Source organism: Emydura macquarii, unplaced genomic scaffold, assembly GCF_026122565.2.
Source record: "Emydura macquarii macquarii isolate MOO-44397 ecotype Brisbane River unplaced genomic scaffold, CSIRO-AGI_Emac_v2 contig_1119, whole genome shotgun sequence".
NCBI classification, from domain to species: Eukaryota; Metazoa; Chordata; order Testudines; family Chelidae; genus Emydura; species Emydura macquarii.
In genome coordinates, this window is record NW_027131256.1 from 21,736,195 (window position 1) to 21,753,638 (window position 17,444).

The following is a 17,444-nucleotide window of genomic DNA, read 5'->3' on the forward strand; positions in this document are numbered from 1 at the left end:
AAAAAGTTAATCTGTAAAGTACACATGCAATTCTCAGTAGCAGGGTCTAAAAGACAGTACATTCCCTGGGTTAGACAGTACATATGATGGTTAGCTAATCTACTCAAGAACCATCCAAATGAGGATCTGTACCTTGCATACAAATTATCCTACCAGCTAACTTAGTATCGGTCTTCTGGTGATACCCACTAACTAATGATTAAGTGGAAGATTTACTACATTCCTTATGCTCCTGGGATCTAACCTATGTTGAATAAGAAGGTACTGGGACAAGTTACTGACTTGAGATGTACCAATGTCTAAGCCTCATTCTTTGATATGAATTTAGGTATCCACATATCTTACTTTTCCTAATTATAAACGTGACTCATAGACAAATTACCTACACTTCTTAAATCTAGTATCTTCTGATTAACTACCAAGGCACTGTAGGCCACAGATTGCAAATATGCTGCATAAAAGATTTAATTTAGTCAATAAGACCAGCACCAATAATTTAATCAAGAGTCTGCTTATTCTCTTCCTGACAGCAGAAAAAGGCACATCTAATTAATTTTCACCACACTTCATAATTTTGAACACATCAATCATGTCTAATGACATGTAATCTTTGCGCACATGTCTTCACACACAAATATATGCAGTCCTCTGCAAAACCTATTTGGTGTTTCTTGAGGGGATATGAACAAAGTTGGATGCAAGAGTTCATTTAGAGAAGTACCATGGTCTGTTACATCAACTTAGTAGCAGCTAACCTTAAAATTAAAAAGATCTTATCTTCTGCCACTGCCTGTTCCCTTTATTTTCTTCCCACTTTCAGTAGCAGATCCTCCAGGTTCAAAGCTAGTCAATGTAGATAATTTCCAGTTATTTTTATAGCTGCCTATTATATTGTAGGCATGACACTTCAATAACTTGTACTATATACTATATTTTAAACAGCTGGAGTGTCTTTTTCAATCCTTAAAAGAAAACTCCACTACTATTTACTATGTTGGAGCCACTGACAAATCAATTCAATATCAACTTCTCTTCCACTAATGAAACTTCCACACCAAGTTCTAAGCCATTCTCCCTAACTTCTCAGTGTGAAAACCAGTTCTTTACCGTGACTGATCATTGCTCACCCAGTTTTTAAATCTTCAGAAATCTGTTTCCCCATAGTTATTCTCCTTAAGTTGGAGAGACTTCTAGTTTAAAAAACAAAACAAAAGCTTCTGATGTTGCATTGACAGAGGGATGGACTGGATGCCCTACATGAACTTGTATTGCATTAAGGCTTAGTTTTCCTTTGCAGAAACTTCTTAATTTATCACCTTAGATACAGCTTACCTATTGGATACATTGTATGAACTGTAAGTAGTGAGATTCCTCTTTACTGACTTGCAGAGAGAAGTCCTGTTCCCTATTTTGGAGTTGATGACTTGAAAAATATTATCCATGTTCAGATAAGTATCTCAGTTATTTCCTATTTTTATTTGCTTTCTAGCAGTTGCCGCTGTCATCCAGTCCTGAAGACTTACAGGTCTTAACTTCCTCCTTTGTCGTTCCTGTATTGGTTTAAAACTACACTAATCTCCCATCAGAATTCCTTTTGAAACTTACTTGTTCTGCAGTAGCGTTTAGAGGTCTGGATCAGTGCTCCAGTGTACTAGGCAACGATATCTGTAGCTCTTGGATAAAGCCCCCAGCACATTGCCTTTCTGTTGCAGCGTGCTCCGGCTGCATCACTTCTGGCTGAGTGTTCTGCAGAAGAGTATTACTGCTAGTCATTGGCAATGAGCAAAAGACGGGGGCAGCTTTCTCAGAAGATTTTGGCTTAATTCTTTCATCATACCACAATCCTTCAATGGTAATCTTGTGCTTATCCTGGAGTTGTCATATGGAATTAGACATTTAGTCCAATATCTTGTCTGACAGTGGCCAGTGCCAGAAACCCCCTATATAACATCATGGAATAACCTTTTGAGAGGGGAAGTTTCTTTCTAATTGATCAGCAAGAGGTTGGGTTATGAGCTGAAGTAGGCGGCTTTTATACTCTTCCTAAAATGTACATTATCCGATCCTGGTTATCCTGTTTTCACTAGCTATATAAATATTGAATTTTTTAAAATCTGCCTGTGCTCTTGAGAGTATCTTGTGCCAGTGAGTTCCACAGAACTTGTTGCTGTTCAGTTTCACTGGATGGTATCTTGTTCTTATGTGATAGGGGTAAAGGAGCTTACATTTTACCTTCTGTTTATCTTTAGTTATTGCATAGACTTCCTCTAATGTCCCCTCTTCTGTCTCCTTTCCAAACAGTCCACATCACTTCAGTCTCCACATAAATAATTCATCTTTATGCCTGTAACCACTTCCATTGCTCTTCTCTGAACACTTTCTGCTCTGTCATTCTTGAGCTAGTGTGCCTAGAGCTTAACATGGTGTTCCAGATGAGGGAGTACCATTGACTTATATGACGACGAATATTCAGGAGGTGTAAGGAATTTGATGGAAAATTACTAATGTTTTGTTGGCTCTCTTTGACTTCTACTGATTGCAGTTAATTTAGAACCTGGTGATATATACGTATTCAAATTTATTCCACCCATTGTGCATTTTGTCAACACATAACAGTGGTTGGCAGGGATAATTTAATGAAATATCAGAGGAAAGTCCAGCCTAGCGCACATTTCTGAGAGGAATTACCATAGTGCCTCCAGCAATGTATCACAACAGCAGCACTACTGGATTTAGTGTTTCTCTTTTAGGTGGGAAGGGATAATATTACACAGTGAAACTGTAGGGGCCATTTAGGAATACTGCATGTAAATAACCAGATGTGGGCGAAGATAGGAGGGCATAGTGCCATGGGAGCATTAATAGCTGTAAATGATCAAGGGCCTGAGTTTTACACACTAACTAAACCATGGCATCTCTGGTAATGCAGTCTCCTTACTGCTCTCCGATGGTAGCAGGAACAGAGGGAAGAGTGATGCCACTTCAATCAACACCACTTCTACAGACACTGGTGTATTCCTGGATTGCTCTTACTGAATACAAGCTGCCATTGCACTGCCCAGCTTGTGAAGTCTGCAATCATAGGCCATAATTCACTAGACTTCTCTGACACAAATGGAGAAGTCAAATTCACCTAGGAGTTTGCTGAGTGCATGTTCCCATATTTAATCTTGGCTTGGTGTAGTATGCTCAAAGCAGGCGAATATCCAGCTGTAGCAAGATGGTAGAAATGGAGTTCAGCAGCCTTTTTAATGCCTTGGAAATGGGAGAGGTCTGTATGGATAACATAGGCTCTAAATGGACTAGAATACTTAAGTCCCAAGCAGCAGGTGAGATGAGGAAGGAAAGATAGCTGTGCTCTGCACAGAGGCTATTGTGATAAGAATAAGGGAAGGAGGCAATGTCTATATTTAAAAAAGAGACCTGTAGCATTTTAAAGACTAATTTAATTTCTGCAGTCATAAGCTTTCGTGGGCTGCAACCCACTTCATCAGATGCAAGAAACAGAAATCAGATAGGGGGTCTATATATACATCCAAGGGTAAGGAACAACAATGGGGAGGGTAGGTGTTAGCAAAGTCCATTCAGTTAGAGTAGATGAGGCCTATTCACAACCATTGTTTAGAAGGTGAGAATGTGTGAACAGTGACAATTACTTCTTGTAATGAGAACCATTCCAAGTCCCTGTTCAGTTTGATTGTGTCAAGTTTGCATGAGTTCCAGCTTTGCAGTTTCTCGCTGAAGTCTGACATACTCCAGCCTTTGCTGTTAGAAAGGAAAACAGAGCATCTCCACAGCAGCAGGGCAGTCCAAACTCCTGTCCTTCTTAGCTATCTTCAGCCTCCTTCATAGTCAGACAGTCTTCCCCTGCCTTTGTATTCTGACGATAGTTCGTACTGGCAGATGCACTACCCAGATGTGAGGTTCACCTGTTTATTACACACACTCTTGCTGCTAATGCAGGAGTTAGCAGCACTACATACCAGACCTGCAGATCCTGCATCTGGCACGAACAGGTCTAGTCACCTTCATAGTGACCCATCAGATGGAGGGAAGAAAAAACTCAGACACCAAAGGTTGTAGGTAGGGAACTGAGTTTTATTTAAATGCTACTTATGAATTAGTTTACTGGTTCTCCTCCATCTGGGAGCAAAGGACACTGTACTCCTCTGGACTTACAGCATAATGTGAAAGAGCATTTAGAAATTCCTCCAGGGGGCAGAGACCTGCTGTGCATCCTCTCACCACTTGTTCCTGTAGTGGGACAAACAAGTACACATCCATTTAATAACAAATTCTTGTATCGCCAAAACCCTTTTTGCATGATCTCAAACAGGTGAAGTTGAGGCAGAGGTTAAAAAATGTTGCTGAAAGGTCCCACGAATTAGGGGCAGGCCAGAAAGATAACTAGCTCCCACCTATCCATCTTATGCTCGAGTGTTTTATCATGTTCCCAGTGACAGTGCAATCAAAATCTGTCTCATTCCATAACTTAGTATGCTGCAAATTTGTGGCAAGACCCACTATCTAGCACTTGCATTGCAGAGCCTCCCCTGAATCCTTACCTCTCCATGGTAAGACAGATGTACAAACCATTCTTTGGATTGCTGATGCTGATACAGTTCCACTGTCACATCTGCGGCATAGGGTGGCCACTTGTGATCAAAGGTACCCAGTGCCATCAACAGAGGGATGAGGGTAACGTCATGAGCAGCATAGAGAATGAGCTTTCTGGTGGGTGGGGGGGAGAACAGTAAAATAAACATTTTGATTTATTTCTCTGTGGATATCTATCTACCAAGCGCATGCTTGTGCTAATGGTGGATTAGCTTTTAAAACTCTGCTAACTGTTACGTACCCAGCTGTTCCTTTACTCATACACACAATTCTAACTGAATTGGCTCTTTACACATGCAGCCAATCAGAACTTACGGCAGCTAAAGACACAATTATATTGTCCTGTACCTGGCCTTTGAAGCAGGAGATGATGGATCCATTGCTTTCATTATATTCTCATGTAGTACATAGAGAAGAGGACCAACACTCATCTGGAGAACCTCTCTAGAATAAATGGGATTGGAAATTAGCCTGAAAAAAAATTGCTTCGGTAGATAACTTCTAAGAAGACCCAGAGAACTCACTTCCTTCTTGTTTCCAGTTGAAGTGACTTGAATACAGCTGTTTTCCTTATCTGCCACTGGATGTTACATGACTGCAAATTGGATGGCATGGGACCACATGATAGTGAGTGGAAGGAGAGAGATCCACAAGATAGTCTCTCAAAAGGTGGCTCAAACAAAGGAAAAGTTTGAGAATCTTTGGTTTATACTTTATTTCACTTCCCTATTTTGTTTTCTCTGATATACACACACTCAACTTAGGGTTTGTGACTTGTACTGGGGTCATAACTATACCCTCCATTTCTATATGGCTTGAAAGAAAGGGGGAATCCTGAAACATTGTACTTTAATGCAGAGTCAAAGTATGGAAAGGTTGAGAACCACTGCCCTAATAGGAGGGGAAAGCATCCCTACCACCAGAGAAGGAAGGTTTTTTTAAAGGAAAAAATACTGTTTACTTTGGCAATAAGCATCGTTTTTACAAAGGATTGTGAAACAGTTACTCAGCTGTGTGTTTCAGCTGACTTTTTTTCCCCCAAGTAGTTGTGTGTTGCAGGCCTAGAGTGCACCCTTCCCACTAGTATCTGCCCCTCTCTTCACAGCCCTGTTGTGTGAGTTACAGGTGATGCACCACTGGGATAACTCACTGCCTGGTGGAATTCAGATTCCAGATGTCTGGAATGACATTTTGCAAAAGGACTTCTTTACTCATCCAGCCCAATCCTCACATACTGGAACCTAGTAAAGTGCAGAACTGCCCTTCAGGATGGGGGCTGGAGGTCTGAGGCATCACCTTGAATTGTGTTCCAGGCAGTAAAGGATTGAATCGATGGATCTACGTTCAATCATTTTCAGGAAGTTCTTCAGCACAGGGCAGCTGGGCAAATCGTGTACCTGAAAGAATGTGTGATGTGTAACAACCAGCATGCAGCCACCCAAGAGCAGATACAGATGACACATGCACTCATACCTAAACACAGGTGTTCATGGGCTAAGTTTTCCAATAGGCACACTTCACAGGTCTGCCCTTGCAGTAGGAAACTAACTTGTGATGCGTGTTGCAGTTTTTTTGGGTGGGTTTAATATAAGGACCTGGCTCTTATACCAGCTGTAAGGTTTATGCATATTTCTCCTTAACCTTCCACTCACATAAAGAGCACTGAACGTGGTCTTAGGACCTGTGATGGAGATGCAGAGTAAATCTGACGGCCAGACCAGGTGAATCCTATTAGCCAGTGTAGGATAGAAATATAAAAAGGGTTTTGAGCCTCTCTCTTTCAGATAGGGAACTCTGGGCAGAGACAGATGTCCTGCAAGACAAAATCCTGAACCAGCCAAACTCAAGAGGAAAGATAGGTCAAGGTCTATGTAAGTTAATAAAGGCAAAGCTCAGGAAGGCAGTACCTTTGGATCATGTGTACTGTGATAGGAGCAGGGTGGAAATGCCCCCTGCCTGTAGGCCTGGTCCTTGGCGTGTTGATTAGAGCTAGGTAAATAAATACAAACTTTGCAATATATCCATTTATAGGCCAATAGTTGAATTATTTATTGAGCTTCATAAGGCTGACTGAAGGAAGAAAAATATTTCTTGAATAACTTATTTCAGGGACACTTGCCATTTAAATACATTTTCTATTACGTAACCAAATGCCCCCAACTGTCACTGGTGAGAGAAGAGGGTGCTCTGAACCTTGCAGAATCATATTTCATATTAAAATAATCTTCCTCATGCTGTTACTTTCTAAAGGGCTGGATCCAGCCAAAGGGGCTGTACAGGCAGGTGCCTGTGGATTAACTTGCAGGATCGGGGCCTGAAATAGGACCATCCAAGGTTGTTTCTATGACATGGCTGCAATTATGTCCAGCCTCACCTGCTCAGCAAAGAGGTTGTCAAGTAGAAGAAAAAAATCCACAGATTTCTCACTTTCAATCCCCATCTCCTCTTGAATCATCTTCAGATCATCAGAGATGCCCGGCTGCAACAAGACACTTTCCAGTTTACCCCTGTCAAGAAAAAGGAGGCTTTTTAGATCCTCAGGCACCTTGGCAAGAGCAACAAGAAAGCTGCAAGGGAACCTCCCTGCTCGTGGGGTGGGGCTGTCTTCCAGGAGCAAGAGCAGGAAGAGAATGGAAACAGCTCAGTGCTGGATGGTGTCCCAGTGTTTGGAATGCTGACACTAGAAGTGACAGATTCTTAGTGTCTGATATGATACCAAGACTTTAGATTTGTCATTAGAACTCTAACCTGGGGGGGAGTGGAAGGGGAGATGTTAATTCCAAAGAGGAAATCTAAGGGAGACACAAGCATTTCAGAAGAAAAGGACACCCTCGGCAATGATTACATATCAATTAATAGTCTGTGTCACACTGGAACTCAGCCCACCTGTGCCTCCAGGGAGCCCTGCTTTGCCTAGCTTTCCTCACAAGGAAAGAGTGGTGAAAAACTCTGGACTGACTTCTACATTTGTTGTATTTACAGGGTCAATGCAGAACTTTGCTTAGTTAACTTTGCCTAAAACTTTCCATGATAGGTCCCTACTTTCAATTGTTTTAAAACTTTGCTAAACTTCAACCAGTTGGGCTATGAAAGTCCATGTTGCATCTTTGCCTGAGGCTGAATGTGTGTGGGGGAATTTCAGCAAACTCTTCAGCCATTTCCCAGAATTAGATTAGGGAAAAATAGCTCTAGCAATGTTTAAAAGTCTGACCATTTTTTTCAACAGCTCTAGCACCTCAGTGCTGGAGCAGGGATTACAACTTTGGCAGGTCTTTGTGTCAGGGAGGTGTTTTGCTGTCCTCTAGAAAATCCTATATCCTCCCCCAAAACGTTGCACATGTGCAATTGTTCAGCATGTGTTCCTGAGTGTTGTGAATGTTCCAGCTACCGTGTACATGTTCTCAGGCCTCAGAGAGCTGCCTTTAGCAGCCAGCCTGCTTGTAAGCCCACTTCTTACTCCTGACCCCATCAAAATACACCCTAGGTTGCAAAGCCAAGCACTCAGTGTGTGTGTGTGAGTGTGTGTGTGTGTGTGTGTGTGTGTGTGTGTGTTCGTTCTGATAGTCTTTCCTGGGCTATGGACAAAAGTGTGTGTTATGTAATCCAAGACAAGCACAGTACATACATGCAAAGGGGACAGAATTAGATAGCACTGGCAACCTTCATTCTGGCATTTACTAACTTGAGTGCCTGACTTTGCAACCTTTAGTGTTCTTTTAATGTAGATTTTTATAATATTTTAAATTCCCAGATAAAAACTCTGTTACAGGTGCTCAGCCTTAACTCCAATCAGAGTATAAATATTATATGGATGTTGTAATGATCCCAAAACAAAATACACACCCTAGACATTCAGAGTTAAGGTTAAATTGAAAACAAATCCAAACATGTTAACGGATGGAACTGCAGCGTTAAGGCTCCCAAGCAACCTTAACCTTAGCGTGAGGCCAAGCTTTAACCAGACAATTATGATTTGTGCACAAGTGTTTGTAGTGATTAGATTAAACTGATCTTTCAAGATCCATTAAATTTTTTCCCCAGATAATACTTTATGCAACAAATGAATAACCACAAGAGACAAGGAGTTAAGCCATTGCAATAAGAATTAGTGAATGATGAAAACATGGTGCTTTAAGTTAACAACAGTGATGTGACACTATGGTGGAGATATGACTGGTGATTACCTGCTCAAGTGTTTCAAACGCTGGCAGTTTTGGTAATTGGGGTAGAGGATTTCAGTGCTTGCTTCAGCCGTGACAATAGTAACGGGTCCTGTGGAATGGACAAGAGGAGGATTCCGTTATCCACAGCCCAGCCGGATTTGCCTCCTACTAGGTTTGCTTTCACAAATACAGGAATACAGAACTGGGCCTTTGTGCAAGACTATCTCCCATTAATGTCAATTTCTTTGTGCAAGAAAAACAAGACTCATACCATTGTCTTCATGTCCTTCCAAGGCTCTGCTACATTCTATTTTTGCTAATCAACATTTACATTGTGGTACTACTGAGAGGCCATCCAGATTGGGGCCTCAGTGTGCCAGGCTGTGGACGTACATATAGCAAATCGCAATCTCTGCCCCAAAGAGCATATTGCTGTAGGAATCTTACCTGAGCCTTGAAAGCCATGATGTGTACATATGTAGTATTTCCCACCTCTGACTTTCTTGTTTAGCTTAGTATTGCCGTATACCACAAACTATCCCTCCCTGTAACCCATCAAGAGAGTTATGAGCTGGTAGGTCACTTTTCTGCTGCCAGGGCATTCAACACCAGGGACCAACAGCAAATGAGATGCTCTCAAGACAGTCATATCTCTAGGACCTGCTCCCTGTGACATTAGTCTCACATTAGTGAGCTTCAGGGTGCAGGTGAAGGTGTTTCTGGATGGTCAAACTTTGAATGGGGCTCAGGACTCTTAGGGACAGAATGCTCCAGTTTCTCTAGAGAGACATTTCAGACCTGACAATATTTCTTGTGAATTTTAATGTGGTACACACTCCATTTCTCATTTCCTGTTTCTGAAATGCTGCCCTGCTCAGTCAAGCTGAGCTTGCGGTACCAGGGGCAATGATCAAGGATGGGCATCAACATGAAACCCACCAGGAGACAGAGCAAAAGGCGAACTGACAACTCATGCACTAGGCAGGAGATCCTAGAGCAGGGGTGGGGAACGTCCAGCCTGTGGGCCGTATAAGGCCCACGAAATCATTTGGTCTGGCCCGCGGGACCTTTTGGTCCAGCCCTGGCGGCGGGGGGGAATTCGGCGGCGGCGCGGTTTCGCGGCAGTGAGGTTCCGTTTGGGGGGCGGGGGGGGCAGTGCCCGCTGCCGAAACCCTGCCGCCGTTTGCCCCTTTTCGGTGGCGGACACTCAGCCGTCTTCCGCGTACCACCATCAGGCCCTTCGCAGAAAAAAGGTTCCCCACCCCTGTCCTAGAGGGACGGGGGGAGGGGCCATAAGAAGGAAGAACAGAAGCATGATGGGGAGACAGCAATCTGGTGACCAGAGCAGCTAAGATGGGTGAGTAGTGTATCTATGGTAGAAAGAAGGTGGGAAGCACATCAGTCAGAACCTCCACCCCTAACCTTCTTTATGCTGTTGGAACAGCCCAGCCAGCAGACACCGCATGGACTCCAGATTGCGAACAATATTAGTGGAACGGACACTGAAAGAGAGAAGGCAGCTTGTGAAAGAGTGAGATGATCTCCCGCCTGTAAACAGGGCTGCATCCAACAACGACCTGTTAGATATGGGTCCTCAATCTCACCATGAATCAGCAGCTCCAGATACCCACTGTCAACATTAGCATCACTGAAATGGCAACTTGGAGTCACCTAAAGGCACTAGTGCCTCCTTGTACTGAGCTGTACTGGCCATGTGGGAGGGGACAGAGGCTTGCAGTGAGCAGGCTGACAAGCTGGGGGAGGAGCACGTCAGTCAGGGAGCCTTCATCCAAGAAGTAAGAGTGGGGCTTTGGGGGACTGATGCAGGAATTTTCAGAAACTCACAAGACCTCAGAAGGGTTGAACACCGGAGACAGAAAGTTGATCTTCTCCACATAGCTTCTCCTCAGCCTTTCCCCCAATGCAAACATCTGCTGCATCCCCACTGTTGTCAGCTGCCCTGCAATGACACCTCCCTGGAGAGAGAAACAGCAGTCACATTCAGTTCATGGAAAGATACAAGTCTCTCAAGAGGAACCTGATCAATAGGAAAAAGTCTCTCACCTTCAGTGTGGTCTTTTTGTATTGATCTTCATAGGGGGAAGGGGGTTTTGGCCCACCAGAGAGATCAGTTACAGTGTAATCAAATTGGGTTTGAGCAGGGACTTCTAACAGAGTTGGATGCCACTCCACCTGTTGCAAAAAACAAGAGAGAAATGCTTCAGTAGAAAATAATAATCTTCAATAGCATCAGAACTACTCTGGGCTACACCAAAGCATGGGGGAACATACTGCACTGCCTCTGTGATAATATGAGACAGGATCCAGTAATATATAGTACATGACTCCATAATCTCCTATTATAGCACAGCATCTTGGAACGTATGGTGCTTGAGACCCTCTGCTATTGAGACATGGAACATCACCTCTGTATTGCATCTGAGAACCTCCAGCACTGAGACAGCTGTACCCCTGCTAGCTGCTGAAGAAACAACAGGAGCTCACGCCTTCTACTACTACTGCTAACAGCAAACTGAATTTCTTCTTGAGCTAAATGGTAGAGCTAATACTTTCAGATTCAAGAGTTCCCAATCAGAATCCATGAAAAGCTGGATCAGTCACAATGATGCCCAGGTAAGAGGGGTAGTGTAGTACATGCTCCACTGGAGCAGTCTACATAGTAAGTGCTCATTGCCCTGGAACAGCTCTCTGGATCTGAGCATTGGGAGTCAAGCACTTCGTTAAAGTGGGCAAGTATAAACAGTTTTGCCACTTCAGAGGCAAGGAGTGTGAGAAGGATGATCTCTACTGCTACTGTACTGGCAGCTAATGGATAGGACTCCAGAGGAGGAGTATGTGCTTTTGAATCTGAAGACTCCCCCAGCCAGATTTCTTACAAACAACACTACATTCCCTCTACTATATTCAGCACAACAGCCATCAGTTTAGTAGGTAAAAGCTGGATCTAGCCAATTTTTGTTCCCAAATCCCAGTGTCTTATCCTGGTTGCCCTATTTAAAAGTACACTCTAGTGACAATGTCCCTGAAAAATGAAATGCATTTAGACAAAAACAGGGCCTCAAAAACCCAAGTCATTACCCTAGATCTAGCCATTTTTTACTCCAAGCCCTAAATTTGTACCACCTACAACAGAAAACAGAAGGCAATACCTATTGTATCACTACAAAGAGGGCATGGATCCTGAGGGATCTTGGTTCAAAAGGACAGCAAAAATTTGGATCTAGCTGGCATTTGGCAAACATTGTAACTAACAGGAGCTTGGTGCACTTAAACAGATAGGTATCTTCTATAGTAACAACCTGTATTTACATATGTCTGGAGAAAATGAGACATTGTAGTTGGATCACCACACATACAACATGACGCCATTTGAGTTAGAAGTGTGACAGACACCTTTTTGAGAGTGTCAGATGCCAAACACTATTTTATGTCAGATACTGAGTATGGCTGAAGGGATGGGATGTCAGCAGCTTCTCAGTACATGGAAGTGGCTTTCTATTATTTGCATGTAGTTAAATTAGTAATTACAATTATGTGTATTTATACAGTAACAAAAGACCCAGTTCTGCCCTCAGCTATGCACCCACACTGACTTCAGTGGAACATGTTTGGGCACTCAGTATTAACTACGTTTTAAATTACTACATTAGAACCTTCCCAGACTGCAACTTCCTAATTCCCATATTTAAATAAATGGTGTGAACCCTCTTCTCAGCAAAGATTTAACAGCAGATTCCTGTAGTGAGGTTTCATATTACCAAGACTTCATTACTTTTACACATTATTAGAGAGTATGTTTACTAGTATGCCATGTTGTATAAATAATTAAAATTGAACTACTTCTGTCACAATAAATGAACAGAAAACATTGAAATGAAATAGCTTTGTTATTTTGTTCATTCACTAATTAAAAAAAAATCAGTGCTTGGTAATGGGACTCCCTGTTGTCACACCAAATGAGCAAGGCTTTATTGTATTGTTAATTGCTTCTAACTTTAATTAATTACTATTTTTCCAATATTGCAATTTTTCCAGGATGGTATCCTAACAATTCTGACTACCCTTATCCTGCCTGGATTTGTGTACTAGTCAATTTGAATCAGAGATCAATCTCATTCCTGTTTTAAAGACAGCCATTATGGCACCCTTGCTAACTTATCAACCAAAGCCACACATTTGATAGCAATCTAGATCACAATTAGAACCACATTTAGAACCAAACACTCATATGCACAGTTGCATTGAACACAACAACAATTCACCAGATATCAAATATGATCTGACCAACCCTAGACAAGACTCTCCCTCTCTTCCCACCCCAACAGCTCCATTTGTTGTCTACATGGACATTAAAAACCTAAGGTTTAGGGGGGAAATTGAAAGGTTCTGATAGGATTTAGACACCACAACCAGGAAGATGCACTGAGTCTGAATCCCTGCAAGTACAAATGTCTCTGAAGCAGGGTACTGTCTATGTTTGGGAGGTATGGTATCATTAAATTCTTAGGTCCAAAGCCCTTCTCTAGTAATTACAAGTGTTACTTGCACAATGACCAAAGGGTAAGGCAAAAGACACATGTAAAAAGACACATGGGGTACCCTGCAAAGGCACTTTGGTCTTCTGGGTGTCTAGGCTTTAGGAATGATTTAATGAGACAAAACAAAAAACTTGAGATTAGACCAGAAGCCCCACCACATGGCAGCACCATTTCCCAGTGCTGGATGCCAGAACCATCTTGCTCCCCAAGACAAAGGACTGCCATATCTTCACTTTTCCAAACCCATCCTGTTCACCATTTCTTCTCCTCTTGCTAAACCACACTGCCACTTCCCTCAAGGATAACCACTCCTCTCCTCAAAATGTAAAATACACAGCTGGTAGGGAGGTAAGGGAGAACAGTGTACAGGTAAGCATCTTATTTTTAACCCCAGTTGTCATTATACCTAGTAATCCAATTTTGAGTTGGGGGAGAAAACTAAAAATTAAGTGAATTCAGCAGTGGATTTCCCTCCTCTTCCCCCAGTCTTTATTGCACCATAATGCATTGGGAAACAGACTTTTCTAGTGCCAAGACACTAAATGCAAGTAATGTTTGTAAGGACCCAATGTGGCCTAATACACTCAGACTCATGAGACCTGACTTCTAATCCTAGCTCTTCTGCAGGGAGACCTTAGGTAAGTCATGTCCCCTTGTGCCTCAGTTTCCCCATCTATTAAATGGGGATAAAGATATCTTTTATTAGATTTACAAAGAAAGTAAATGGTATTATTAAAGGGTAAAATTGCAAACCAAAATATAGTTGGGTCTAGAAGGATCCAAATTCTAGATCTAAAATTTTGCCACTTTAGTGGATCTGTCAGAGTCCAGAATTTTCCATTGTACTGTTATCAGCTATACTAGTTTATAAATACAGTACAAAAAGGGAGTTCAGAGCTGAGTCTGGGACTATGAATCAGCTGCACCAGGACAAATCAGAATTCACATTTTAGCACTACTGGCTGCAATTGTCTACATGTACAGTAGATACTACAGTTTATGAACAAAAATTAGATGGATTCCAGTTTTACTTGCAGTCAAACTTAAAAAAAAAAACTTCACTGTTGTTCTCCACCGCTCTAGTGCACCCTGTCACTGCAGATCCCACCTCTCCAGGTCCTCTGAGATAGGAACAGCAGCTTCCTCTGCTCCTCAGATCAGCCAGTGTCCTTACGTAATCAGAGTTTCCAGAAGCCTCCTCACCTGCTCTGGTTTCGGGATCGGTCTCAAAGGAGTGCGAGCTCCATGCCGAAAAATGACCTGCACCAATTTCAGCTCCAGCTGAGGGCCGTCACTGCTGGACTGAATTGTGTCCCTTCTCAGCTCAGCAAGGGCTTCCCTCCTCCGGTGCACACAGAAAGCCAGGGTGCCCAAGACACCCACGCGAGCCCAGAGACCCATCCAGAGGGGCTGTCCTCCCTGGGAGACGCTGCAAGTTGTGGATTAGCCACTTGTGCCGTGCCAGCGTTGGGAGCGGGTGGAAGGGGAAGGAGCCCGCACCTCAGCCCACAAATTCGGCTACCACGGCTTGGGGGTAGGGTAAGCAGAGAGCAAGTGTGAAAAAACAGGACTCCCCCTCCCCAGGGGGTGGTGTGATCTAGTTGCGTCTAAGCCCCTAATATCGGGACGTCTGGGTCACCTTAGTGTGGGGAAAGGAGAAGGTCGCTGCGCCCCCTCCGCCCTTTGCGTTAGCAGAAGCTGTGAGGTGCTAGGGCTGAGCCAGCGCTGCCCTCCCCACTAGCCAGGGGCGAGCCGAGCGCACCTATTTGCAAACTAGGAGTGGTGGGAGGGCAAGGGGAGAAACGGAACGGGTGCAAAGGGTCACGTAGCAATAGCAGCAGCGCCGGCGGCGGGGGGTGCAGCTGGGAGGCAGCCCGGCTCCGTCCCAAGGGGTGGGCTCGCTCCCGTTCCCGGCACGCGGAGCAGGGCAGGGGATGAGCGGTCTCTGGTACCAGCTCGCGAGCCGGCCGGGGCTGATTAGTTCGGCCCGGTCACCTCAACCCGTCACAGTGCAAAGAGCAGCCGCAGAGCCACCCCGCTGAGGGCGAATGATGGGAAATATAGTTTTCCTCCTGCCCGCATATGGATGTCCCCCGGCTCGGAGCCGGCGGAAGGACTACAACTCCCAGGAGACAGCGCGGCGTGGGGGGGGGGGAGGTGGTGCCACCCACACCTCCCAGCCTTTGAATCCCTTTCCCCGGACGCGTTCGGTGAGCTCACCTGTGTGGGCTGGAGGGGCGCGTGCGCGCTGCGGAGGAGGCGCATGCGCAGAAGGAGTCTGGTGTTGTTGCCGGGCGGCCCCCACGGCGCACGCGTCGCGCTCCCTGTAGTTCTCGTTCCGTATGGTGTGTCATAGGGCGAGGCGCGGCGCGGCGCGGCACTGGGCGCCCTGACCCTGGGGCTCGGACTGGGCCACGCACGCTCCAGCTCTCTCTGAGCAGCAGGGGGTAGAGAAGGGCCGCACCGCAGCGACTGTCCTTTCTCCCTCCGTTTTGCTGTGCAGGCTCCGCTGTGAGCAGCTGCCCCCGCTCAGGGCAGGCTAAGAGACAGACCTTCCGTGCGCCCCAGAGAGATGAGGTCCTGCCAGGAAACACCACCCACCGTCCCCAATCCCCCTTCGCCACCCCTTCCAGCAAACTTCTCCCTCCCATAGTGTCCCATGCATCACAAGATGTTTAGGAAGGAACCCCCCACCCTGTCCCCTCACAAATCCAATCCCAAACCTTCATACCTGGACTCAGCTTTCTAGGCTGTGTCTAAGGTTTCATCTACTCCTGAAAACTAATTTGATTAAGGTAGGGTGTGATTTTAAAACACAGTAGCTATTCCAGAATAGCTCCCTGTGTGGACATTCTTATTCCAGAGCAAGAGTGGTCGTATAGGTTGGTTAATTTTCCCAGCAGACGGTGGAGTTCTTAATTAGGAAAAGAGGTTGAATGTAGGTTGGTATTACCTAACATTGATCTCTTTTGCTAGTGTGGACGTGTCCTAGTTACCAAATGTGTGTCAAGGCACTTCTTCACCTCTTACGCTATCTGCACCCAGCTCTAGAGCTGTAACTCCCCTCCCACACACTTCAGTGACCACTACATATTTTTGGAGTCTCCTATCTCACATTTGGGGTTAAATATTGTGGCCCTATAATGGCAGAAGTCCTAATGATTTGTCAAAAGCAAAAGTCATGTTTAAATAAACAGAGCAAGGATTTCACCTCTGGTGTTTAGGAAGTTGAAAGATATGAGCACACCTTGATCTGAGATGCAGGCCTAGTGCCACAGTAGAACTCAGGATGCCGTGCTCCATCTCTATCCAAGATGAGGCAGGGTGATTGTATTGCATGCTGAAACTGGCCGTCCCCATGATCTACATGTCCGTATTATGAATGCAAGTTGTTCCATTTTATGCTGGTTTGGGGCAGCCTGGCAAATTGCCAGGGTACCTCCCTCGTGGGCAATTTTTTAGGTATTAACTGTGTTAACTAACAGAGACTTTCCTATGCAAATGTAACCCTTTTTGTAGGCCATGTTCCTTATGTTCATGTAAAAATCCCACCACACCCCCAGTCCTTAGGCTTCAAATGTGATGGAGGATCTGTTAGGAATCCAGAGAGAGACGCTAAAGTTTAGTGAGTTTTATTGTCTGAAAAATAAATAAATAAAATTAAATAACTTCACAGTCCACTGGAGGGCTATAGTGAGCACTGGAAAGGATTTAGACTGCTTGCTGAGAATGTAACAAAGAAAGTGCCCCTGGCAGAGAAAACAGACATTAACTTTTTTGTTTGGAAGGGCAACATTTAACATTCCCCCCACATTAGGGATTATGGGGTTGTCAGCTAGAACTACTATTTGATCTCTCTATATAAGGTGAAGGGGATTTGTGAGAGGTTGTTGCAGATATTTTGAAAGGTGGCACTGATAAGAACAATGTCTCTTGGCAGCCGGTGGTTGAGAGTAGTAGTGTATGCGGTCTTCTGCTTTTAAATATTTGAAAAGAGAGAAGTAGAAACAACCTAATGACTCACTGGCAGGAATACCTGTATTGTGAGACCCCCAACCCCCTCAAATAAGACAGTCTTAATAAGGGATTAGAAGATTGTAAGCTT

General features: G+C 44.2%; 1 protein-coding gene across 2 annotated transcripts; it reads right to left on the reverse strand.

Annotated features, from left to right (window-relative positions):
• Nucleotides 1–3,513: 3,513 nt before the first annotated feature.
• On the reverse strand, nt 3,514–15,619 carry ACP6 (acid phosphatase 6, lysophosphatidic). Of its 2 annotated transcripts, none has more exons than XM_067546422.1 (10): nt 14,543–15,377; nt 10,845–10,973; nt 10,626–10,756; nt 10,203–10,282; nt 8,802–8,889; nt 6,992–7,124; nt 5,914–6,014; nt 4,966–5,061; nt 4,566–4,731; nt 3,514–4,254 (listed from the first exon to the last, which is right to left on the reverse strand). In XM_067546422.1, the coding sequence occupies exons 1-10, from the start codon at nt 14,738–14,740 to the stop codon at nt 4,126–4,128; spliced, it is 1,251 nt and encodes a 416-aa protein (XP_067402523.1). In that variant the 5' UTR covers nt 14,741–15,377; the 3' UTR covers nt 3,514–4,125. The 2 variants fall into 2 exon arrangements, with proteins under 2 accessions (XP_067402523.1, XP_067402522.1); XM_067546421.1 differs by lacking the exon at nt 14,543–15,377 and adding an exon at nt 15,560–15,619 and having other exon boundaries at nt 3,515–4,254.
• Between the last annotated feature and the right edge of the window lie 1,825 nt (nt 15,620–17,444).